General features: G+C 41.0%; 1 protein-coding gene across 2 annotated transcripts; it reads left to right on the top strand.

Moving 5' to 3' along the window:
• On the top strand, positions 1-26,925 carry PPP2CB (protein phosphatase 2 catalytic subunit beta). 2 transcript variants are annotated; one of them, XM_063668608.1, is made up of 7 exons: positions 1-72; positions 13,154-13,363; positions 15,150-15,323; positions 18,618-18,707; positions 18,818-18,979; positions 21,380-21,498; positions 26,230-26,925. In XM_063668608.1, the coding sequence occupies exons 2-7, from the start codon at positions 13,247-13,249 to the stop codon at positions 26,300-26,302; spliced, it is 735 nt and encodes a 244-aa protein (XP_063524678.1). In that variant the 5' UTR covers positions 1-72; positions 13,154-13,246; the 3' UTR covers positions 26,303-26,925. The 2 variants fall into 2 exon arrangements, with proteins under 2 accessions (XP_063524678.1, XP_054353907.1); XM_054497932.2 differs by having other exon boundaries at positions 16-538.

Here is a 26,925-nt window from a genome sequence, read left to right as displayed (position 1 = left end):
AGCGATGACGAAAACCCGGAGGGAGGGGAGAGAAAGAGCGAGAGAAGGGGAAAGATAAGTCGGGAGAGGCAGGTAGGCGTGAGGCGGGCCTGAAGAGGCAGCGCGCGGCCTTCGTCCGGCGAGAGCTAGGCCGAGGACCCGCGCCGCGCTCCCCGGCACCTCCCGGCGTCGTTCACCGACTCCCGCGGCGCGCGGCCGGGCGGGGAAGGGCGGGCGGGGGTCTCCTCCAGGCCGCGCTCTCGGAGCCGCCTGCTGGGCTTGGGCGGGGCGCGGGGCCCGCGGCCGCCCTCCCCGGCTCAGTCCTCCCCCTGTGGGATCTGGCGACGGCGGCGGAGGGAGAGGGGAGCGGCGCCCGGGCCGGGGCCGGGGGCGGGTGGGGAGGGGGGAGGGCGGCGGCCGGGCCGGGGCTCGGAATCCGCATCGGGATCGGGCCGCCATGGAAGACAAGGCGTTCACCAAGGAGCTGGACCAGTGGGTCGAGCAGCTGAACGAGTGTAAGCAGCTGAACGAGAACCAAGTGCGGACGCTGTGCGAGAAGGTGAGGGCGCCGCGGGGGCGAGTGCGGGAGCGCGGGGCTCGGACGGGCCGCCGCTTTCCTGCCCGCCCCGGTCCCGTCCGCCCCTGGCCCGGCGCGGCCCACCGGGGGCCTGCGGGGCTGTGGGTCCGGCTCCGGCGTCCACCCAGGCGGCCGGCCCAGCGGTTCAGGGCCCGGGGCGTTGGGCTGCCCTCGCCTGCCCCCTCTGCCTCCGCCTCACGCCCCCGGCCGGCCGCCCAGATCCCGGACGTGGGGGAGCTCGGGTGCGGACAGGCGGGGAAACGTAGCCCCCTGAGCGAAGCCGGAGGTTGGTCCGGGTCGCCTGCGCTCCACTGGGGAGTTCCTGCCACTCTAGCATTTCCCGAGTGGACTAGCGAGAGCGGCGTCCGAAAAGGACCATTTTCAGACCAGTTTCTGAAAATGCACCTAAAATTAACCAGAATGTCGTGCATGTTAATGAACTTGTTAATAAATGCAGAATTTTTGTCAGGTGAACGGGGCACCTCAGAAATCACTAACTCAAGCCGGGCGTGGTGGCTCACACCTGTGACCACAGCTACTCGGGAGGCTGAAGCGGGAGGACTGCTTGAGCCCAGGAGTTAGAGACCAGCCTGGGCAACATAGTGAGGCCCCGTCTCTACAAAAAAAAAAAATTTTTTTAATTAGCAGGGCGTGACGGTGGGTGCTTGTAATCCCAGCTATTTGGGAGGCTGAGGCGGGAGGATCGCTTGAGCCCAGGAGGTGGAGGCTGATTGCAGTGAGCCGAGATCGCGCCACTGCACTCTGGCCTGGGCGACAGAGCAAAAAAAAAAAAAATCACTGATGCTTGAATGTGTCAAGTGTTTGTTTGCGGAGAGGTAGGCGTGATGGCCAACTGTGATTTTTAAAATAGAGGTTGACTTTGGTGGAAACAGATGGTGACTGGTCTTTGTGTTGAGTGGCTTTTGGAAGTAAAGTGTAGATTTTCAGAAATGAGAGCTGATCTTAAGTTTGGGAACAGTGTTTGCTGGAAATGATAAGTGGGATGTGTGTTTTCATGCACGATAGCACTTTGCAGAAAGTTATTTTTGTTTTTAATATATATGAAGTTTTTTTCCAAAGAATAATAAAACATGCTGGTGATCAATTCGTTCTTGTACATCGTGAGTGTGTGATCTTCACTTTGTAAATTGTGTACCCATTGTTTTCTTAACCCCTGGATTTATTTCGATCTCTCCATCTTTAAAGTCTAGAGTTGTCCACATTCATCCTTTACAAGGTGGACTAAATAATTTTCATGTATTTTTATGTTAAAAATTCTCACTTGAAGTCCATGAAGAAGTAACGATGTTATTTTAAGCAGTAATCTATAAAGTTTTCTTAACCGTAGTGTTTAGAAGTCATGATGTGGCAGAAGTGCACTGGAGAAGGAAAGATTTTGTTATTCTGATTTTAGGGTACTCTTAAAATCATGAAATTTACTTAGAAAAGGAGCACTAATAGTTGGTGTTAAGTTACAATAATATTTTTAACGGGTGTAATGTTGGCCGGGGCCTTTGTGTATTAAGTAACTATTTGTTAACACAGGAGGATTTATTTTTGTAAATAGAAGTGCCAAGGAAGTGGTATTTTTCTCTTTCTGAAACAAACTGCTTACTTGTGGCTTCAGTTGACATTCGTTTTTATTGTGATAACCTGTAATTTCATGAGTCTTAAAATTTATGCCTTAAACATCTCTCTCCAGCTCTAATGCGAAGTGAAATGTACGGGTTTGAAATGAGCTGAGTCAGTTAACCTGACTATGAGCATCAGAATACAGACTTGAAGTTATGGGCAAAGTGTTAGTTGAATCAGTTTTTCCCGTTGACTTTCTTTTTTTGTTTTATTTTTGTTTTGAGACAGAGGCTCAGTCTGTCGCCCAGACTGGAGCGCAGTGGTGCCATCTCTGTTCACTGCAACCTCCACCTCCTGGGTTCAAGGGATCCTCCTGCCTCAGCCTCCCGAGTAACTGGGATTACAGGTGCACGCAGCCTTGCACTGCTAATTTTTGTGTTTTTAGTGGAGATGGGGTTTTGCCATGCTGGCCAGGCTGGTCTAGAACTCCTGGCCTCGAGTGATTCCTCAGCCTTCCAGAGTGCTGGGATTACAGGCGCGAGCCTCGTGCACAGCCCCTATTGACTTTCTAATAATTTTAAGATGAACTTCTAGAGAAGAATATTGTACCACTGCTGTACTTTGAAATAATCACACCGGAGTGTCAACGATCACTTGAGGAAGCTTTCTGTATTTGTCAAGAGAGATTATTTTTACTTCGGCTCCTAAATAAATCAGACTAACAGTTCCTAGGACTTCACAGGTATATTTAAGATTATCTCTTGTATCTTACTAGCCTTTTTTTTTTGGGGGGACGCAGTCTTGATGTGTCAGTCAGGCTGGAGTGCAGTGGGGCAATCACCGCTCACTGCAACCTAGACTTCTGGGGCACAAGGGACCCTCCCACTTCAGCCTCTCAAGTAGCTGGGACCACAGGCATGTGTCACGACACCGGGATAATTTTTGTATTTTTTTGTATGGGGGTCTCACCATGTTGCCCAGGCTGGTCTCGAACTCTCGGGCTCAAGTGATCCTCCCGCCTTGGCCTCCCAAAGTGCAGGGATTGCAAGAGTGAGCCACCACTCCTGGCCCATTTTTTTCTTTGAATATTTGTACTTACCCACAAAACATGAATTTGTTAGTGAAATTCATTCATCTTTGTTCTCTACCCCCATTGATGGAGTTGCCAATGGGATGGAAAAGTGTGATAATACTCATTTCTCTCTACTCTTTTGGAGCCGTGCTTAGTTTTGCAGCCCTCTTCTGGCAGCTATGACCTAGCTTTGTGGTTTGTGTGTGTGTATGTGTATATATACACATATATGTTTTCTGACCTTAGTTTCTAGTTCCATTTTATATCCCTACCCCATCCTCCTTGTTGATACATAACAAGTGTAGCGTTCATCCTGTCTTAGTTCCAGTCCTGCTTCACAGCTTGCTAGCTGTCAGTCTTTCTGCACCTCTGATTCCTTATGACACAGATAATATGTACCAATCCTCCAGGGTTGGTTGTGAGTGCTAAGATACTATTCATTGGCCGGGCACAGTGGCTCACGCCTGTAATCCCAGCGTTTTGGGAGGCCGATGCAGGTAGATCACTTGAGGCCAGGAGTTCGAGACCAGCCTGGCCAACATGGCAAAATCCTGCCTCTACTAAAAAAAAAAAAAAAAAAATACAAAAATTAGCTGGGCTTAGTGTTGCACTCCCAGCTACTTCGAAGGCTGAGACACAAGAATCCCTAGGAGGCAGAGGTTACAGTGAGCAGTGATCATACCACTGCACTCCAGCCTGGGTGACAGAGTGCGGTTTTCTCAAAAAAAAAAAAAACAAAAAAAACAAAAAAAAAAAACTGTCCATGTAAAGTCCTAATGAGAAGTCAGCACTCAGTGAATGTTAAAATAAAGGAAGGCTGAAAGTTTTAATCTTAAGTGTCACCCATTTTCTTTTGTAAGAAATGCAAAATAGATAGATGTGCCAATATGCCTTTTCTGTGGTAAATGTACTTCAAAGGAGATTTTTTTTATATAGTGGCTATAGAACCCTGAAAAGTAGTGGTCCCTGTTATGTGAACCACACAGTACTGGAATTAATAGCAGTTGTGTGAAGTATCTTTACTCCTGACTTGGTCTGCTTAATACTTGCCCTACCTTTCTAGGGCAAGAGTAGCAGGCATGTAGAAAGAAAATATGAGAAAAATAAAAAGTCAAACCTAATTATATAAACTATATTTAATTCCTTGTGATTCAATTTTTGGGTTTTTTAAAAATACCATTTTTTTTATTCTATTGGGAATACTATTCTATAGAAAGTTACATCGTGTGATGGTGGTTTTTCCTTAAATTTCTATTCTAATTCAGATTGCCTAAAAACTGAAGGAGTCGGCTGGGCATGGTGGCTCACCCCTGTAATCCTAGCACTTTGGGAGGTCGAGGTGGGTGGATTGTCTGAGCTCAGGAGTTCAAGACTAGCCTGGGCAACATGGTAAAACCCTATCTCTACTAAAATACAAAAAATTAGCCGGGCGTGGCGGTGTGTGCCTGTAGTCCCAGCTACTTGGGAGGCTGAGGCAGGAGAATCGCTTGAACCCAGGAGGCAGAAGTTGCAGTGAGCCGAGATCGCCACAGCATTCCAGTCTGGGCGACAGAGCGAGACTCCGTCTCCAAAAAAAGAAAGCTGAAGGAGTCCACTGAAATCAAGACCAGAGTAGTACTAGTAAAGGCCTATTTTGAGGTAGTAGCAAAAATAAAATCTATCCTAGTGCCAGTGGGTGAATGACTACAAAAAATAAAGAGTATGAATGGTATGGTGTGTCTGGCTTCCAAGGTTAATTTCTGCCTAGTGAAAAATTGTTTGCATAAAATAGCAAGGCATGCCTTCTGAGAAGACTAGCTCTTAACACTAGCTTAAATTAGCAATCCAGCTTTTGAAGCTAACTGTGAATTTGACTCCTCTTATGTGTGCAGAGAAATTGCTTCTGTGATTCATTCCTGCATCAGCAGTATGCAGTTATTTTAGAAGATTGTGTGCCTAGAGAGCCAGGCTGGCACTGCTCAGGACACTCTGTGACTAGAACTATATTTAACTGTTGTCTCAGAAAGAGTAAAAATTTTAAGCTCTTTGACCTGTTAAATTTTATAACTGAAGAACCTTGGTGATGATTCTTTAGGTGGGGAGGGAAATTCAGCCAATGTATGCGCTGGCAGATCTTTATTCTGATGATTATAAAGTACCTATTGAGAAAAATGTGGAGTCTTATGTAGAAGTATAAATATGTAAATTTTATATTGAACTGATGGAAATGTTTCTGAGTCCTGGCGTTAGCCTTGAAATAAGCAGAAATATCTTTAGGATATGACTTCATTCCTAATGTGAAATAGTATGCTTGTTCCTGAATACCCAAAACCATCTTAATGAAGATTAGATCCTGGTAAAAATGAGTGATTTTTGTGAATTGAGAAAATTTTTTTAGATTACTTTCTGTAATTGATTACAGCTTAAAAAATAAAAATAGTGGTCTTGACAGGCAAAATGCCTAACTGGTACTTCCATTTTTAATTTCCCTCGAACAAAAATTAGTGCCAGCTTTGGTGGTCCATTGATAAAATCTAAAATGCACTGATAAAATAGCTCCTTTCTTACTATAATGAAGAATGGCATGATTACAGTGAAACAGAGGGTCAAGACCCAATTCTAATGACTGAACAAATCATTTGTTTTCCTTGCTAAGCCAGCCTCTTAGTGGACAGGTAAAGAAATTAAACCAAACTGGACTAGCATGAACTATTGCTAATGGCGGGAAAGTGGACTTTGTTACATTTCTCTAGTTTATATATGACCTGTCAAATTGTATACCTAAGTAGATAAAGTGAAGATATTTGCAATGTAAAATTTCTTTTCATTGCCTGCTTTTATTTGCCGTGTGTGCCTTTTATTCTTATTTGAAGATCTAGCAGAAATTTTTCTTCACAGTCTTTTTTCTTCAGTACAAATGTTACAAAAGACTTGGTGAATGAAGCCCTTCCTTGGTAAAAGGAAACGAAAATGCCAGAAATTGAATTAATGGAATTATCAATTAATGAATTAATTGGAATTAATGCTTGATTTATTTTCCTAGATTGTTTTCTGAATGTAGTTTTTTCTAAGAAGAATATTAAAATTACAGAGACAATCTGTGTGAGAAATCTGAGTCTGTGTTAAATAGAAATTTTTTATTGTTTTGAACTGATTTCCTTCAAGTAAGTGTAATGAAATGTAAACCTAATCCAGATTGTTTAAAGAAACTTGTATGAAGACATCTTTTCTTCCTTAATGACCAAATGTGATCTAATAGTTCCGGTATGTTACTTTTCAACTCTAAATTTCATTAATAATCATATTAACGGCCGGGCATGGTGGTTCGCACCTGTAATCTCAGCACTTTGGGAGGCAGAGGCAGGCGGATCACTAGGTCAGGAGATCCAGACCATCCTGGCTAACATGGTGAAACCCCGTCTCCACTAAAAATACAAAAAAAAAAAAAAAAATTAGCTAGGCGTGGTGGCGGGCACCTGTAGGCCCAGCTACTCAGGAGGCTGAGGCAGGAGGATGGCGTGAACCCAGGAGGCAGAGCTTACAGTGAGCCGAGATCGCACCACTGCATTCCAGCCTGGGCGACAGAGGGAGACTCCATCTCAAAAAAAAAAAAAAAAAAAAAAAAAAATCATATTAACCCTGGGAAGGAGTTCTGTGTATTACAGATTGCGTTTCCTTTCTGGAGAATGGGAGAGCTCAAGCGCTCAAGCTTAGAACTGGTTTGCTGTTGTGTCCTTTGTAATTTAGAAATATTTATCATCATTCCTTGTAAACTGTTTTTTGACTGAGATACTTTCATGATCAAATGAATTAAAAGACAATCCTGAGGTGCAACCTGAGATTCCTGACTTGTGTTATAATAGCATCATGTTACACCAGAAATGTGCGAGACTCCATTGGAGATCTATTAAGTGAATATTTTATACAAAGACAATCGTTTTTATATTGAGACTGGGATACAGTGGTGAATTTAAGTGTTCTCACCTATTCAATCTTAGAAAAAAGCTTATTTGAATTAACTTTTTAGCATAATTGGATTTTTTTTAAATATGCAGGATACAGTGTGTAGGCTGTAGTTTAATTTTGCTCAAAATCCCTTTTATTTATTTATTTATTTTTTTTGAGATGGACTCTCTCTGTCTGTCATCCAGGCTGGAGTGCAGTGATGCCATCTCGGTTCACTGCAAGCTCCGCCTCCCGGGTTCATGCCATTCTCCTGCCCCAGCCTCCCGAGTAGCTGGGACTACAGGCGCCCACCACCACTCCCGGCTAATTTTTTGTATTTTTAATAGAGATGGAGTTTCACCATGTGAGCCAGGATGGTCTCGGATCTCCTGACCTCGTGACCTGCCTGCCTCGGCCTCCCAAAGTGCTGGGATTGCAGGCGTGAGCCACTGCGCCCAGCTCAAAATCCCATCTTATAGAGAGGGAAATAATTAAGTTTCATCTTCCTTTAAAAGAGTTCCGCATGATATTTATGTCCTGGATGATGAGGGCTCAGAATTGGTTCAGTGTATCCTCCACTTGGCTTGAGTAGCAAAAGAGGCGCTTGTTCCTGTGGGCAGTGAAGAAGAAAGGAGAGGATTGGTTGACAGAATGCTGCCACTGTGTATTTATCCCATACATTCAACAGATTTTAGTTGAACCACTATGTACCAGACTGTTCAAAGTGCTAGAGATTCAGCTGTGAAGAGGGGACACGATTAACGAACACCAGGCAGTGATTCTTGCTGGCAAGAAAAAGCAGAAGATGGGGACAGTGATGGGCTTGAATTCAAGAGACTCTTTTTTTTTTTTTTTTTTAATAGGGTGGTCATAGAAAACCTTCCAAATTCTTTATAATGTGGTTTACTTTTGTAATTAAAAAGGATTTTGCAAGAGTTAGAAGGCACAGTCCCTAACACTGTTCTCACCTCTGACACCGTCTTCAAAAGTTTAGTCATGATGTACCTTCAGAACAGCAGACAAATAAAAAGTAAAGTTTAGTGAACTATAAATTACAGGGAACACTCCCTAGGACTGCCTCACTTCTGGCACCAATTACAAGTTCCGTGGGTTCTGAAAACCACTCTTAGGTTCAGTGATTCACAGGAATGACTCACAGAACTCACTTAAAGCTGTTACACTCATGATTATGGTTTATTACAGGGAATGAATACAATTTAAAGTAAGCCAAGGGAAAAGACTCATAAGGGCAGAGTACAAGAGGGGCTGACATCTGTGGTGCCCAGTCCTCCAGAGACCAAACTGATAATGGGATCACTCAAAGTCCGCATCATAAGTCACATTGTTAACGGTCCGCAGGTCAGAGCCCCCAGGCAGAGATACTCTTTACCAAGCAGGAAATTCCAGGGGCAAAGGCCAGACCTCTCCTCGGATGAGGTTAATTCTTCACTATACAGATTTTTATTCCATAGCAAATTCTGAGGGACGAGAACCTTAATAAAAATAAATGGCAGTACCAAAAGACATGAAGAAAACAAGGCTAGATTTATCAGAATTGTGGAGTGTGTGCAACGTGAGGGATTTTTCCAGTTGAGTTGGCATATTCTTTTTTTGTTTTAAGTTTGTATTTTGTCAGCCAGGCACGGTAGCTTATGCCTGTAATCTCAGCACTTTAGGAGGCCGAGGCAGGTGGATCACAAGGTCAGGGGTTTGAGACCAGTCTGGCCAACATAGTGAAACCCCATCTCTACTAAAAATACAGAAATTAGCCGGGTGTGGTAGCACGCGCCTGTAATCCCAGCTACTCAGGAGGCTAAGGCAGGAGAATCACTTGAATCCAGGAGGCGGAGGTTGCAGTGAGCTGAGATGGAGATCGCGCGACTGCACTCCAGCCTGGACGACAGAGCAGGACTCCGTCTCAAAAAAAAAAAAAGGCATTTTGTCTTTTCTTGGTTGTATAAATTCTTTGAAATTAAAAGTTAGCCATTTAAAAATGTTTAAGATATTATTTTCTACTTTGTGATATGTGTGTATAATTTTTACTGTGCAAGTTTTAGCATTTTTATATAGTCTGATTGTCCATCTTTTCCTTAAACTTTAAGCGCACATAAGAATCACTTGGGAAAGAAATAGGAAATTCAGGTTCCTTGACTCCATTCCAGAGACTGATTGACTATGTCTTGGGCAGGTCCAGGAAGCTGCTTTTTTGTTGTTGTTGGTTTTTTTTTGTTTTTTTTTTTTTAATGGCAGAATGTTACTGTCGCCTAGGCTGGAGTACAGTAACATGATCATAGCTCACTGCAGCCTTGTGCTCCTGGACTCAAGCTATCTTCACGCCTCAGTCTCCTGAGTAGCTGAGACTACAGGAATACACGACCACACCTGGCTTTTTTTTCTCATTTTTTTTTTAGAGACAGGGTCTCCTCGTGTTGTCCAAGGTGATCTTGAACTCCTGGACTCAAGTGATCCTTCTGCCTCAGCCTCCCAAAGTGCTGGGATTACAGGTGTGAGCCACTGCCCCCGGCCTCCTTTGTGCTTTCAGTGTCATGAAATACCTGTATTTGTCAAGAAGATTAAGACCATGTCTTAAGAAAAAACAAAAGCTAGTAAGATACAAGAGATAATCTTAAATATACCTATAAAGTCCTAGGAACTGTTCGTCTGATTTATTTAGGAGCCGAAGTAAAAGTGATCTTTCCTGACAAATACAGAAAGAGATTTTTGCTAGCATCACTTCTTCCAAAACCATTTTCCTCATTTATGCAATAAGTTTGGATTTTCACTTCTTTATGTCACTAAGTTTCTGCATGTTGCTAAGTTCCTGGCTGCATATTTGGAGTCTCTCCAACAGCAGCATTGTCAGCATTCCCACAGTCGGTTCTTCTGTGTACTTTTGATTTGAATTTCATTTCCAGGGTTATGTCTTGTGTGTTTGGCTTCTCTCTTTTAGCATAATATTTCCAAGATTCCTCCATATTGTAGCATGTATCTGGACTTCGTTCCTTTTTATGGCTAAATAAAATTCCATTGTGTGGATATAACACTGTAGTGGTTTTTATAATTACTGCCATCTGGAATTTGTTTTGAAGTTTAAGAAGCCAGGTTTTTTCCGTTTGAAAAAGTAATACAGAATTTGTTTTTTAAAATTTTGAGCATTGGCCAGTCACAGTGGCTCAGACCTGTAATCTCAGCACTTTGGGAGGCTGAGGTGGGAGGACTGCTTGAGCCCAGGAGTTTGAGGTTGCAGTGAGCTGTGTTCACACCACTGCACTCCAGCCTGGGCAACAGAGCGAGACCCTGTCTCAAAGAAAGTTTGTGCAAGCACCTCAGAAAGGAAGGAAAGCAAATGCACTCTACCCACCATCCCTGTCTACTGCCCTCCTACCTCCCAGACAACCATTATGTTTCTGTATATAATCTCCTCAGCCATGTTCTTCATATGCAAAAAATAGGTGGTGTGCAGAATGTTTGTAGTGTATTGGGAGCTGTTTTGTGGAATAAACGTGGCTTCTGGTAAAATTATTGTTTAATTTGTGATCTCAGGAAAAGAAACTGAAGGGTATAAAGGCCTTAAGATTACACAATTAGATTAAAACTGAAGAGAACCCATGTTTTCTGGAAGACTTCAGTGCATATAATCTCATTCTAATTAATTACAGGCAAGGAGAAGAAAGTATGGGCTACATTGTCCATAACTCTTGGGAATCCTACCAGGCTATAAGCAGAAAAGGCATTTGTAGAAGAATACATGGTAGTCTAGAATCAAAAAAGCTGGAGAACCAAGCATGAGCATTTTGCAGAAATTAAGGGAGGTTAGAGGTGCAGTTAGAATCATACCTTAGAAATGTTTTAGAACACTGGAGAGAACACTTCCGTTGGAATAGAACTTGCCATTGTCCCTGCTCTTTAGAGTTACTTCAGATTAAGAGTCTGGGCTGGGTGCATCTAGTTGGCATAAAGTAATCTGGGGCTAGAGTAACTTTGTGATTCCTACAGTGTGTGTACAAACTATTGTGTGTTTTGAAAATCGCTACAGGTTGAGTATCCCTCAACTCAGTGTTAAAGTCTGTTGACAAAAATGCAGAGTAGCAGGAAATACAGTGAAACTCAAAATCCATGTTTTTAAATACTCTTCAGATTATCAAATCACTGAAGAGGCAGAGAACTGTCTGTCCCTAAAATTGTGCTCTCTCCCACCAGTCTAAGCTGTCATCTGCTTTTACTTTAAGCTTTATCCTGTTTGACTTTTTTTTTTTTTTTTTTTTTTCTGTGACTGAGTTTTGCTCTGTCGCCCAGGCTGGAGTGCAGTGGCACGATCTTGGCTCACTGCACACTCCGCCTCCCGGGTTCGTCATAGTCTCCTGCCTCAGCCTCCCGAGTAGCTGGGGCTACAGGCGCCCGCCACCACGCTGGGCTAGTTTTTTGTATTTTTAGTAGAGATGGGGTTTCACTGTGTTAGCCAGGATGGTCTCAATCTCCTGACCTCATGATCCACCTGTCTCAGCCTCCCAAAGTGCTGGGATTACAGGCGTGAGCCACCGCGCCCGGCCCTGTTTGACTTTTATTGTGCTGTGTTGTTGCCTTTTTTTTCTTTTGTCTCACTCTCACCCGGGGTTAACTGCAAAGTGGTGCGACCATGGCTCACTGCAGCCTTGAACTCCCCAGCTCAAGCTGTCTTCCCACCCCACCCCACCCTCCTAAGTATCTGGGACTATAGGCACACACCACCATGCCCAGCTATTTTTTTAATTTTTTATAGAGACCAGAGGTCTCACTGTGTTGCCCAGCCTGGTCTCAAACTCCTGGATTCAAGCTATCCTCCCCCTACAGCCTCCCAAAGTGCTGGGAGCCACCGCGCCCGGCTGCCCTGTGTTTTAGCTATGCTAGCCATCCGGTTGTTTCTTCCTCTCGGTTTGCATTCTGTATTAGTCCCAGTTCTCATCTCTTACCTTTCGTGGTTTTCTGTTTCTAATTTGTCATGGACCTGGAAACTTGGTAAATAGCTTGTTGGAATTTTGCAGATAACAGTAGGCCCAGAATAAGGCCTGAGAGTCTCTTCTGGTGGGTTAGGTACATTTTTATGATGTCTGTTTTGTTACTTCAGAGGCTTTTAAATTTTTCTTCTGATTCTGGGGTCTTTTGCTATTAGGCAGAGAAGCCAGATCAATGAGCCATTAGTGAACTTTGATATAGTCAGAACATTTCATTTGCCAGTGTTTAAGCATAAATTCTGTACTTCAGGGCCACCTAATGATATTTTCTAACTTAATTCTATAAATATAGAATAATTGGAATAAAGAAATTCAAGGTTGGCCTATGAATTGGTTTAAGAATGTTTGTTTACACAAGAATTTGCATAACTTGTGACTTTTTTCTTTCATTGACCTTTTTAAACTTGTGAATAATAAGATTATTCTTTTTAAAACACAGACCTTCTGCCTTGAAGATTTGCCTATTCTGGACATTTCATGTAAATGGAATTGTACATTATGTGATCATTTGTGACTGACTTCTTGCACTTACCATAATGTCTTCAAAGTTGTAGCATGTATTAGTACTTCATTTCTTCATGGCTGAGTAACTATTCCATTGTATGAATATGTTATGTCCATTCATCGGTTGATCAATATCTGGTGGTTTCTACTTTTTGGCTGTTATTAATAATGCTGCCATGAACATGTATAAACTGGATTTCATTTCTCTTGAGTATATACCTAGGAGTGGAACTGCTGGATTACACAGTAATTTTAGGATTAACTTTGGAGGAACTGCCAGACAGTTTTCCACAGCAGCTGCACCATTTTGCATTTCCACCAGCAGTGTATGAGAGTTCCAATTTATCCACGTTTGCAACACTTATTAGCTGTCTTTTTTATTATAACCTTTCTAGTGAAGTGTTATCTCGTTGTTTGGTTTTCACATATGCTTTTATAAGGCACATTTCAAGTGTTTTTTTCCCCAAATTTTCTTTTAATAGATAAGAAATGATTGTTTTAACTTTGTAATTGTTGATTTCACTTTTCTAACAGGCAAAGGAAATTTTAACAAAAGAATCAAATGTGCAAGAGGTTCGTTGCCCTGTTACTGTCTGTGGAGATGTGCATGGTCAATTTCATGATCTTATGGAACTCTTTAGAATTGGTGGAAAATCACCAGATACAAACTACTTATTCATGGGTGACTATGTAGACAGAGGATATTATTCAGTGGAGACTGTGACTCTTCTTGTAGCATTAAAGGTACGATTATTGAAATTCAATTTTTTTTTCAAGATTTAAACCAGGCAAAAGGCAAGAATGACAGTATTGCATATCATCTGTTTTATGGTCTGTTCAGTTTATAGCCCCTTAAAATAATAATTGGTTTTACATCTTTTTAAAGGAGAGGTGAAAAAGATAACTTCTGTGTATTCCCGGTAAATGTATCATTCTCTCAAGTAGTCCATAGCTGAAGTCTTGGAATCATATTTGACTTTATCACTTATCCGTTATATTGAGTCAATAGACAAGTCTTTTTAAATCCTTGCTTTGAAAAGTGTTGTTCCTGTCTCTTTCTATTTTCACACAGTTTATCACTTCACAATTCGATTGTTGCAATAGCTTAGTAACTAATATTTCTGCCTCCAAGATCTGATCCCCCCCAAATCCACCTGGCATACGCTGGCTGATGAAATCTCTTATTTAACACTTATATTGCTACTTCCTGTTGATTGCCTGTTGCCCATAGAATCAAATTCAAACTCCTTGCCTGGCCTTCTATAGTCTAGTCTGAATTTTTGCCTGCCAGCGGTTGGTAGCATAAACTCTGGCTCAAATCAAAGTTTCTTCTTATTCAGTGCTCTGGACTCTGTTTATTTCCATATTCGATTTCCCCCACGAGGTTACTCTGTCCCTGATTTCTTACCTTTCTGCCAAGACTCAGCTCAGGTCTCACTTCTTCCATGTAACCTTCAACCATTTTAACCTTATTCCTTCTGCTCTAAATTACTATGAGGAAACTTATTCTCCCAGCCCTTATTTATGCTGCAAAAGTGGCTTATTGCCTTCTATTACTTATTTTACATATCTCCTTAGTGAGGTTAGTCCCTCAACAGCAGAAGCCATATATTACACAGTCATGGGTCACTTAACTACAGGCATACATTCTGAGAAATGTGCCATTAGGTGATTTTGTCATCTTTGGAACTTATACAAACCTAGGTGGTATAGCCTACGGCACACGAAGGCTATATGGTATTGTCTCTTGCTCCAGCCAACATCGTACATGTAATCTGTTAACAAAAACGCTGCCCAGCACATGACTGTACTTGTGTAGACCTGGCATCTGGCTTTATAGCACCAGACTTACGTTAGACACATAACGGATGCTTAGTAAAATATGTATGAATTGAATTACATACTTGCAGCTTTTTGCTTAATTTGCAGAATCCAATGCTTTTTCGTATTTCTTATCAGACGCATTCCTAACTAAATAGTCGCTTATGTTTTTTAATAGAAAGGAAACTATTAATACATTTGAAATCTTGCCCAGTTTTGTCAGGGGCCTGTTTTTGTGTTATTATTGGCAAATCCAATCTTCCTGTGGGAAATAAAAATTGAAAAGGGAAGAAGTTAATATGTAAAGGAGTTTGTCTCAGCTTCAAACCTGTGATTTTCACTACTCATTCAGCAGTAAGAAGTCATAGTGTTCTAGAAAGATTTAGGAAAGTAATAATTTGATAATGATGAAGATAATAGAAGCAAAGTATCAGATACAAGTTTGTTATAGTAATATAAATATTAGTTAAAGGTTCTGTTGAGGGTTGTCGAAACATGATGAAAAAGGATGATTATAATAAACATGTCAAATGTTAACCAGTAAGACCTGGTTATGAATAAGCAAGTTTTTTATTTTGAAACTGAAATTAACATTTAATATACTGGTGGCCAAAAGCGCCATGTTTAAAAATGGGTCAGAGACTAATGTACTTCACATGACACTAGTAAAAATGTGATTTTACTATGGGTTTTACTCCTTTTCTTCCAGGTGCGTTATCCAGAACGCATTACAATATTGAGAGGAAATCACGAAAGCAGACAGATTACCCAAGTATATGGCTTTTATGATGAATGTCTGCGAAAGTATGGGAATGCCAACGTTTGGAAATATTTTACAGATCTCTTTGATTATCTTCCACTTACAGCTTTAGTAGATGGACAGGTATGTATGTGTGTGCTTACATCTTGGGAGGAGGTAAATGAAGGCAGAGACTGACTATTGGTAAGCTAGGGTCTAGATTCATATGACCTGTGTTTCTGCATCTCCTTGGCCTTTTCCTCCTCCTTCCCTTATACTTAAAATTTCAAAGCAGGGAAGTGAATAAGTTTCACATACATTTGGACCAGCAAATTTTCCTGTTGTTCTCAGATATGTATGTAAATCTTTTAACCAAAGAATATGCTGTGCTTTTTAAGATATCGATAAACATTATAAATAAATGTTTAAGACACTGATGTATAGTACTAGCAAAGCAAGATCTTATTTAAAACTATCTCTGCATATACACACAGTGTCTGCTGGTTACCATGAATAACTTTTCATTTCTATTTTCATGGTAATTGCAAATGTTATATTGTGTATTACACCTTCCCTGAGAAGTGAATGCTTGGCAGGGCACAGTGGCTAGTACTTTGGGAAGCCAAGGCAAGAGGACTGCTTGAGTTCAGGGGTTCAAGACCAGCCTGGGCAATGTAGTGAGACCCTGTCTCTACAAAAAAAAAATTTAAAAATTAGCTAGGCACAGTGGTGCGTGCTTGTGGTCTAGCTACTCAGGAAGCTAGAGGTGAGAGGATCTCTTCAGCCCAGGAAGTTAAGGCTGCAATGAGCCATGATCACAGCACTGTGCTCCAGCCTGGGCAACAGCAAAACCCCATCTCAAAGAACAAAAAAAGAAAATAGAAGCAAATGCTATTTCTGCATTTGCTGTAACAAGTAGTGCAGACATGTCATGAAACATTCAAAAGTATAAGAAGAAATTATGCAAATTTCCTCTTTCAATTTCTAGAGATAATCACTGTAAGCATGAACTGATTTAAATATAACACAAAAGCCAGGCAAGGTGGCTCATACCTGTAATCCCAGCACTTTGGGAGGCCGAGGTGGGTGGATCACCTGAGGTAGGGAGTTCGAGACCAGCCTGGCCAACATGGTGATACCCCATCTCTACTAAAAATACAAAAATTAGCCGGGGATGGCAGTGCATGCCTGTAGTCACAGTCCCAGCTACTTGAGAGGCTGAGGCAGGAGAATCACTTGAACCTGAGAGAGACAGAGGTTGCAGTGAGCCAAGATCATATCACGGCACTCCAGCTTGGGTGACAAAGTGAGACTCCGTCTCAAAAAATAAAATAAATAAATATAAAACATATAATAAAACTCCATAATTCTTAAATTATAAAAGCCCAGAGTTGTCAAGAATGTAATAAATTCTCTCTTAGACTGCTTGTGGGAATATAATTTGGTTATAACTTTCCCTGTGTAATCCTGATGGTCTTTTTTCTCAGCCATGATTTTGGACACTGCCGTGATTAATTTGAAAAGACGATACTTTGCCTGGACTTGTTAAAAGAAAGTGTGAATTTAAAAGATGTTAAATTTTAATTAAGGTTGTTTTTAATTGTTTTGAAGCAACATAGTCTTCATTAATAATAAAATTGCTGGACAATGATTTTTAAAAGACAGCCTGTCAGTTTCAATGAAGTATCTAGTTTTTAAAATGGGTGCGTTAGTAGAGCTTTTATATATTTTTCCCTTCCTCCTTCCTTCCTCTCTTTCTGAAAAGTTACTAGAAAAGAAATAATAGTGAACAAAACTGATCTAGAAGAAAAGATGGAAGGCACATAAAACACTAGGAATGAAATAAGGCATAATTATAACTGTGCAGGAGCTCATGTATCACAAGAACAGGTGCAGCTTTAGTGCACTAAATTTGAAAAGCTGAATGAAGCTTACTATAGTAAAATACCAGTTATTAAAATTGGCTTGCAGAAATTCGCCCAATATAAGTAAACTACCAATAGCAACCAGGTATAAATAGTTTTATAGGCTAATTCTACCAAACCTTTAAGGAACATATAATTTCTGTGTTCTAGAACTTGGGAAAAGATGGGGGAGAGTTCAAAACTCACACCGTATACCTAGTATTACCTCAATGCCAAACCAGACGTGGCACACACACAAAAATAAAATCAGACCAAAATCATTTGGGAAAAAAATTCCTATATTTATGATTCAAAACTCAGTTATTTTATAAAATAATAATAGTAAGTGGATAAAGAAACACTGGTTATACCATCAGCTAAACATTAGAAACCTTCTCATCAGGCCAGGTGAGGTGGCTCATGCCTGTAATCCCAGCACTTTGGGAGGCCAAGGCGGGCGGATCACCTGAGGTTGGGAGTTCAAGACCAGCCTGGCCAACATGGAGAAACCCCGTCTCTACTAAAAACACAAAATTAGCCAGGCATGGTGGCACATGCCTGTAAACCCAGGTACTCAGGAGGCTCAGGCAGGAGAATTGCTTGAACCTGGAAGGCGGAGGTTGCGGTGAGCCGAGATCACGCCATTGCACTGGGCAACAAGAGCGAAACTCCATCTCAAAAAAAAAAAAAAAAAAATCAAAATCAGAAAGAAAATGCTTGTTAAAACTTGTGTTATTCTCTCTGATTCAGAATACCTAGAGCATGGACTTGAAACTAGGTAGTTTACAAAAAACAAAACAGAAAACATTTGTATTATTCCATTTTATTTTAGAAGTCCTGGCCACTTCTGTTCTTTATTGCACCAAGCAATAAAAAGAATTAAAAGGTATAAACATTGAGAAGAAAAAACAAAAATATTTTTGCAAATGACTTGATTATGTACTTAGAAAATATGAAGGAAGGAACTGAAAATTTATTGTAGCCAGTAACAGGAATCAGAGTGTTTGCTGTAACAGAAACAAAAAATTGTATATAACAGCAATAACCAACAGAAGCTGTAATGACAGCTGGGTAAGGTGGCATGCACCTGAAATCCTAGCTTCTCAGGAGGCTGAGGCAGGAGGATTGCTTGGGCCCAGGAGTTCATGGCTGCATTGCACAGTGATCATGGCTGTGAATAGCCACTGCTCTCCATCCTCAGCAGCACAGCAAGACTCCATCTCTACAGAAAGAAAAGAAAGGAGGGAAGTGGGGAGGGAGAAAAAAAGAAAGAAATTTAATGGTAGGTACCAAGGATGGAGATACCATTGACCAGAGAAAAGGAAGGGAGGGAGGGAGGGAGGGGAAAAAAAAAAAAAGAAATTTAATGGTGGGTCCCCAAGGATGGGGATACCATTGACCAGAGAAGGGGTAAAGAAGAAAAAAAGATGGACAAAATATGTTTAAATGTTGGCACTATAACTATTCTTTACTCTTTGTTAACTGTTAGGAGTTAGTAGAACAAATACATTCTCTTTTGTTAATTCATGTACAGATATTCTGCCTCCATGGTGGCCTGTCTCCATCCATAGACACACTGGATCATATAAGAGCCCTGGATCGCTTACAGGAAGTTCCACATGAGGTAAACTTAATTTAAAAAGGAAGAAAGGAAAAGAAAATACAACCACATTTTGAGGACGATAAAGTTTGACTGATAATAATTTGTAACATGTACTTATTTTTCTTGGCCAGGGCCCAATGTGTGATCTGTTATGGTCAGATCCAGATGATCGTGGTGGATGGGGTATTTCACCACGTGGTGCTGGCTACACATTTGGACAAGACATTTCTGAAACCTTTAACCATGCCAATGGTCTCACACTGGTTTCTCGTGCCCACCAGCTTGTAATGGAGGTATGTACTTTCCTGACAGAATGATCTTTATTTCAGATTAGTATATACTTCTGTAATAAGGCATTATGACTTAACTAAGAAACATTCCTCACCATTTATTACCTAGGTGAAAAGAGAAAAAACTTGCTGGTTTTAGCAGGTAGGGAAAGCACTAGTAGACCAGAGCAGAATTATAACTCATTTTTGAAACTGAGACTTAGAAAAAAGTTACAAAAATAGTACCCCAAAATTCCCTGTGTGCTTCATTCAAATTCCTGACTGTAAATATTTTACTATATTTGCTTTATCATTTTGTGTCTCTCTTCCTCTTCACCCCCCACACTTTCTTCTGAACCATTTGAGTATCTGTTGCAGACAGATAACTCCTTTACTACCAACTTTCTATGTGTATTTTGTAAAATTAAGGACACGCTGTCACATAACCACTGTATAGTTATCACAGTTGGGAAATTTGTGTTCATATACTACTATTATTTAATGTGAACACTTTACTCAAATTTTGCTATTTGTCTCACTAATGTCTTTTATGGCAAAATGTAATTTTTTGTGCATGCTGTATGTGCATAATCTAATCCAAAGATTAGGTTGTGTTCATTCTACTTTGATGTGGAAATCCTCCTATTTTCATTGTTTTCCACATTCTTGACATTTTGGAAGAGTAGGAGCATTTTATCTTACAGAAATATCCCTCAGATGGGGTTTGACTGATGTTTTCCTTGCAGTTAGGGATTCAATGTATGCATTTTTGGCAGTCACGCCATAGGAAGATGGTGTGTCCTCCTCCGTGCATTATATCAAGTGGTCCTAAAATCTGCTTGTCTCAGTGCTAGTGGTGGCAACTTTAATAGCTTAGTTAAGATGATGTCTGCCAGATTTCTCCACTATAATGTTAACTGTTTTACAACTACTAAGGGAATATAAACAACATAATCCCTCCAGACCAGTAGAGAGTGGCTTCAAGATGTTAGAGAAAACTTCACCAGCCCAGTAGAAACAAGGGAGCATGATAAAAAAACACAAATTTACATAGTAAAAATAAATTTAATTATATCAATGATTATAAGAAATAGACTAAAATTTTAGCCTGAAAGAGACTCTTAGATTGGATAAATAATCAAAATTTAGCTGTTATTTGGGATGTACCTAAAACATAAATGACTGGCTGGACAAAGTGGCTCATGCCTATAATCCCAGCACTTTGGGAGGCCAAGGTGGGAGGATCTCTTGAGTCCTGGAGTTTCAGACCAGCCTGGGTAACATAGTCAGACCTCATCTCTATTAAAAAAAAAAAGTCAAAAAATTAGCTGGGCATGGTGGCATATGTCTATTGTCCCAGCTACTCGGGAGGCTGAGGTGAGAGGGTCACTTGAGGCCAGGAGGTTGAGGCTGCAGTGAGCTGTGATCAGACCGCTGCACTCCAGCCTGGGCAAAAGAGTGAGACCTTGTCTCAAAAAAAACGAGGAAAAGAAAAAAAGACACCACAAACTAGAGGTAAGAGTTGGAAAATGGTATATTGGTATATCAAGTAGTTAATCAAAATATCAAAAATATAGCTAATAAGCTGGCATGGTGGCTCGTGCCTGTATTCCCAGCACTTTGGAAGGCTGAGGCAAGCGGATTGCTGGAGCTCAGGAGTTCGAGACCAGCCTGGGCAACATGGTGAGATCCTGTCTCTACTAAAATACAAAAAATTAACCTGGTGTGGTGGCACGCACCTGTAGTCCCAACTACTCAGGGGGCTGAGGCAAGAGAATTGCTTGAACCCAGGAGTTGGAGGTTGCAGTGAGTCTAGATCGCGCCACTGCACTCCAGCCTGGGCAACACACGTATGTATATGTGTGTATATATATACACACACACACGTATATATATACACATATACATACACTAATGAGCATGTATATATGTATACACACTATATATAATACTATAGCTAATAATATGAATGAGATAGACTCTAATAAAAGATATTATTAGAAATAAAGAGATTATTGATGAAAACTGGCCCAGTTCTCTAGGAAGAAAGTATTCTAAATTTGTATTTACCTAGTAATAGCTTCAAAATATATAAAGAAAAAATTGGCATAATTCGTGAGGGAAAATTGAGAAATTAATTATGATTGTGAGAGAAATTCAGTACACATCCTTGCCAAGATTTCAAGCATAGATAAGGCAAAACAACAATTGGCGAGCTGCATTTAACAGAATCCTAGGCCCACGAATTGCACAGTATTCTTTACAGGTACACAGACTATTAAAGATGGAGACCTTATATAGTAATATAGACGACTACATTTCCACAGAGAGTACCTGTAGTTTTTGAGTTTAGTTTTTTTTAAATGTGTCTGTGTCAAAATCATAATATTATAATGAAATAATGAATTTGTTTTTATCCTGCAGGGATACAATTGGTGTCATGATCGGAATGTGGTTACCATTTTCAGTGCACCCAATTACTGTTATCGTTGTGGGAACCAGGCTGCTATCATGGAATTAGATGACACTTTAAAATATTCCTTGTGAGTAACTGTAAATTTTAATTGTATATACTTACTTTCAGAAGGAAAATTTTAAATGTTAAAAATAGAAGTAGAAGATTTCTGTTTCTGAAATTGGATGAGGAGTATAGCAAAGCCCCTCCCCAGCAAAAACAACCATTAGCTGGAGAACATTATTTTTAAAAAATAATTTTTCAAAGCTTTTGGAAATTGTTCTAAGGGCATACAGCAGGTGGAGAAACAGTTAATTCAAGAAAACCTACTAAATCTCAGCAATAATAGCCGTAGTCTGTGGCATTTGAGCTATGACTTGCCCCCTCCAACTCCTCCCAGATCCCTCTCACAGAAACGACTACAGGCGCTCTACTCTGGGTTGGTATAGTCAGGAGGTTAAGGGATTCCCCCACTTTATCAGCTTCCAGGGTTGGGGCTTTGGTTTCACTCCCAGAGATCAGATGCCAGCATATCTCACCTCTCCTAGTCTGGAGTTACAAAAGCTCTACTCCTGGTAGACACAGTCAAGCAGGCTGAGGCCCCCTTCCCTGCCCCAGCTCCTGGGGCAGAAGCTCTGCTCCAGGCATGCATGGCAGATGAGAATGCTGGGTTTCCCAATGCTGTTACCCCAGCACCTGCTCATAAACCAGGTGGTATCACAGCCTGCACTGGCACAGAAGTTCTGCTCAGGAGGAAAGGCAGGTCACTGAAGTTCCTCAGCTCTGCCTCAGAGGACTTATCTTACTTAGGTGATGGAGAATTCCAAATCTGAGTGCTTTGTGGAAAGCAGTGGATGTCATGGTGGAAACCAATTAAGAGGGCTGTAATAGCTCCCATGATACTAGGAGCAACATACAAAAGAGCAGAGCAACATGTTGTTCAACAAATTGCACCAGGGGAAAAGCCAAGAAGAGCCCTTCTAGGATCACAGTCAGCCCTGGGGGACAAGAAGGCTGTGCACATGCACTAGCCATACCCACTCAGGAGCAGTCAGAGTAGGATGTGAGGTATTCAGATAATATTTTCAAGCCACACATAGATTGTACTGAGTTGAATAGTGTCCCCCAAAAAAATTCATGTCCACCCAGAACCTCAAAATGTGATGTTATTTGGAAATAGGATCTTTGCAGATATAATTATTAAAGATGAGATTGTACTGGATTAGGGTGGGCCTAAATCCAATTCGAATGGGATTTTAGTAAGAGGAAAAGAAACACACACGGGAGAATGCTGTGTGAAGCCAGAGATTCGAGTGATGCATCTACCAGCCAAGGATTGCCAGAGCCATCAGAAGCTAGGGAGAGGCTAGGAAGGATTTTTCCTAGAGCCTTCAGAGAGAGCGTGGTCCTCCCAGCATCTTGCTTTCAGACTTGTAGCCTCCAGAACTCTGAGAGGATAAATCCCTGTTGTATAAGCTGTACAGTTTGGTAATTTGTTACGGCAGCCCCAGGAAACGGATAAGTAGATTGATCAACAAATGGTGTAACCGTCACTGGTACGTGAGGCTTAAACACAACCTCTGATCATTGACTGAACATTCAATTACTCTGACCCAGGAGCACCTCCTAGGAAGTCAGGCTTTAAAATAAAATCACACTCATCCCTGACAGTCTGGCAGAATATGTGCATGCCCAAGGTTATACCCTCTCTGGACTGAGTGCATATGAAGATCCAACTATTAGTCCCTGGCTGAATGGGAAGCTAAAATATAAACTCCTTCAGCTTTGATAGCAATCTGCAAGTCACATAACATTTCCGGTGGTCATTAGGGTGAGCTTTAAGATCTAACTGGCCAAGGGGGCTTAAGTACAATCTTTGATCAGTAAGTGGCTTATGCCTACCCAGAGACAGCCCCTCAGTAGCCAGGCTGTGAAAGATTAACAGAAGTGAAAATGGCCAGGCACGGTGGCTCATGCCTGCAATCCCAGCACTTTGGGAGGCCGAGGTGGGCGGATCACCTGAGGTCGGGAGTTCAAGACCAGCCTGACCAACATGGAGAAACCCAGTCTCTATTAAAAATACAAAATTAGTTGGGCGTGGTGGCGCATGCCTGTAATCCCAGCTACTCGGAAGGCTGAGGCAGGAGAATCGCTTGAACCTGGGAGGCAGCGGAGATCACGCCATTGCACTCCAGCCTGGGCAACCAAAGCGAAACTCAAAAAAAAAAAAAAAAGTGAAAACATCTGAGCAGGGCCACAGGGGCTGCACACTATGAGGGAAGCAGACTTTATAGTTAGTTCAGCTAAGTCACTAAACAAAAATAATAAACCACCAAAAAGACAAGATCAGTCCCCAAGGACATGAATTCCAGAGTTACTGCAATATGTTATCTATAATGTCCAATTTTTCAACCACAGATTATAAGAACATGGAAAGAACAAGGAAGTGTGACCTCTACACAAGAAAAAACTAAGCAACAGAAACTGTTTCTCTTGGATAGAACAACTAGGCAGGAGATGAAGGCAGTAGAAGACTTGAGCAACACTGTAAACTGACTGTATACCTCATGTCTATACACCACCACCCAACAACAGCAGAATACATTCCTCCCAAGTAAACATGAAACATAGTCATATGCTAGACTATAAAACATGCCTCAGGCAATTTAAGAAGATTGGATTCTTACAAAGTATATTCTCCAAACACAAGGAAATGAAATTAGAAATCATTAACATGGCTGGATGCTGTGGCTCACGCAAGTAATCCCAACACTTTGGGAAACCAAAGTAGGAGGATCACTTGAGGCCAGCCTGGGCAACATAGGGATACCCCGTCTCTACAAAAAAATTTAAAAATTAGCCAGGTATGGTGCTAAGCACCTGTAGTCTATCTTTATACTTGAGGACCTAGAAGAAGCAGAGTAAACTAAACCTGATGTAAGCTTCTGAAACGAGGTTTAGAGTAGAAATAAACAAACAGTAGAAAATCATTAGAGAAAAATCAACAAAACCCAAAGTTGATGCTTTGAAAAGCTTTAACTAGACTGGCCAAGAAAAAAAGGAGTAAAGACTCACATTACCAAATCACTAGAGACCTTACTGAAATAAAAAGGATTATAAGGGAATACAATAAATAACTATATGCCAGCAAATTCAGTAACTTTGATAAAATGTACTAATTCCTAAAAAGAAACTACTGAAACTGACTCAAGAAATATGAAATCTGAATGACCTTTCAAATGTGAAAATATTGAGCCAGCATGGTGGCTCACACCTGTAAATCCCAGCTTTGGGAGGCCAAGCTGAGAGGATTGCTTGAGACTAGGAGTTTGAGACCAGCCTGGACAACATAGCAGGACCTTGTCCCTATTTAATTTAAAAGAATATAAATAAATGAGTGAAAAAGTTAAAACTCCCCACAAATAAAAGGCCAGGCCCAATTGGCTTCACTGATGAAGTCCACCAAATGTTTAAAAAAAGGAATTGGCCAGGTGCGGTGGCTCTAACCAGTAATCCTAGCACTCTGGGAAGCCAAGGCAGGCAGATTGAGCCCAGGATTCAAGATCAGCCTGGGTAACGTGGTAAAACCCTGTATCTACAAAGAATACAAAAATTAACCTGGTGTGGTGGCTCAGCCTGTAGTCTCAGCTACTCAGGAAGCTGAAGTGGGAGGATCACCTGAGCCCAGGGAGGTTGAGGCTGCAGTGAGCCATGATCACACCACTGCACTCCAGCCTGGGCAACAGAGTGAGACCCTGTCTCAAAAATAAAAACGAGTTAATGCCAGTCCTTCACAAACACTTCCAAAAAACAGAAGAGGAGGACTACTCCATTCATTCTGTCATACCTGCATTATTATCCTTGATACCAAAAGTAGACAAAGGCAAAAAAACACAGACCAGCATTTGTTACGAATACAGATACAAAATTTTTCAACATACGTACCAGCAACCTGGATCTAGCAATATGTAAAAAGATTATACACCAGGTGAGCAAGTGGGATTTATCCCAGGAATGCTAGGTTGGTTCAAAACATGAAAATCAATATAATAAACCATATTAATATCAAGGGATTAAAAAACACATGATCATCTCAATAGAGGCGCAAAAATAATTGGAAAAATCCACTAGCCAGAAACACTCAAGAAAATAGTGATATTAGGCCTGGCGCGGTGGCTCACGCCTGTAATCCCAGCACTGTGGGAGGCCGAGGCGGGTGGATCATGAGGTCAAGAGATCAAGACCATCCTGGCTAACACGGTGAAACCCCGTCTCTACTAAAAAAAAATACAAAAACAAAATTAGCCGGGCATGGTAGTGGGCTCCTGTAGTCCCAGCTACTCGGGAGGCTGAGGCAGGAGAATGGTGTGAACCCGGGAGGCGGAGCTTGCAATGAGCGGAGATCGGGCCACTGCACTCCAGCCTGGGCAACAGAGCAAGACTGTGCCTCAAAAAAAAAAAAAAAAAAAAAATATTATTATTAAATAATATTAAACAATTATTGTTTAATTATTTAAACTTAATATTATTTAATCTTTAATTATTTAAGCTTTTAAATAATAATAATATTTAGAAATTGTTATGCCAGGCACCAAACCAGACATTCTGTCTTCTTAAATTTTCACCATGGCCCTATGAAGCAGTTAGTTGGAATGGGAGCATCCTGCAGTGATTTGCCCATGGCCATTCCAGCCATAAGTGATGTAGTCATGGTGGGAAAGCAGGACTGCCTGTTTCTACTACAGTGTCTTGTTCTTTATTCATTTGTTTGCTTTGCAAAGTCAAATCCTTTATTTGCTTCCTTTTTTGCCATTTACAGCCTTCAATTTGACCCAGCGCCTCGTCGTGGCGAGCCTCATGTTACACGGCGCACCCCAGACTACTTCCTATAAATTTCTCCTGGGAAACCTGCCTTTGTATGTGGAAGTATACCTGGCTTTTTAAAATATATGTATTTAAAAACAAAAAGCAACAGTAATCTATGTGTTTCTGTAACAAATTGGGATCTGTCTTGGCATTAAACCACATCATGGACCAAATGTGCCATACTAATGATGAGCATTTAGCACAATTTGAGACTGAAATTTAGTACACTATGTTCTAGATAGGTCAGTCTAACAGTTTGCCTGCTGTATTTATAGTAACCATTTTCCTCTGGACTGTTCAAGCAAAAAAGGTAACTAACTGCTTCATCTCCTTTTGCGCTTATTTGGAAATTTTAGTTATAGTGTTTAACTGGCATGGATTAATAGAGTTGGAGTTTTATTTTTAAGAAAAATTCACAAGCTAACTTCCACTAATCCATTATCCTTTATTTTATTGAAATGTATAATTAACTTAACTGAAGAAAAGGTTCTTCTTGGGAGTATGTTGTCATAACATTTAAAGAGATTTCCCTTCATTTAAACTAAATTACTGTTTTATGTTGATCTACATATTTCTGTATATTTGTCATGACAGTGCTTGCATCCTATTTGGTGTACTCAGCAAATAAACTTTTCATTTTAAACAAAAA

This window comes from Pongo pygmaeus, chromosome 7 (assembly GCF_028885625.2).
Source record: "Pongo pygmaeus isolate AG05252 chromosome 7, NHGRI_mPonPyg2-v2.0_pri, whole genome shotgun sequence".
In the NCBI taxonomy this organism is placed as follows: Eukaryota; Metazoa; Chordata; class Mammalia; order Primates; family Hominidae; genus Pongo; species Pongo pygmaeus.
The sequence above is the reverse complement of the archived record's forward strand: the minus strand, read 5'-3'. Positions and strand labels throughout refer to the sequence as shown.

Coding starts and splice junctions, on each gene's coding strand:
- PPP2CB (XM_054497932.2), top strand. CDS start 437: ATGGAAGACAAGGCGTTCACCAAGGAGCTGGACCAGTGGGTCGAGCAG. Junction 13,364..15,149: donor CTCTTCTTGTAGCATTAAAG/GTACGATTATTG, acceptor CTTTTCTTCCAG/GTGCGTTATCCAGAACGCAT. Junction 15,324..18,617: donor CAGCTTTAGTAGATGGACAG/GTATGTATGTGT, acceptor ATTCATGTACAG/ATATTCTGCCTCCATGGTGG.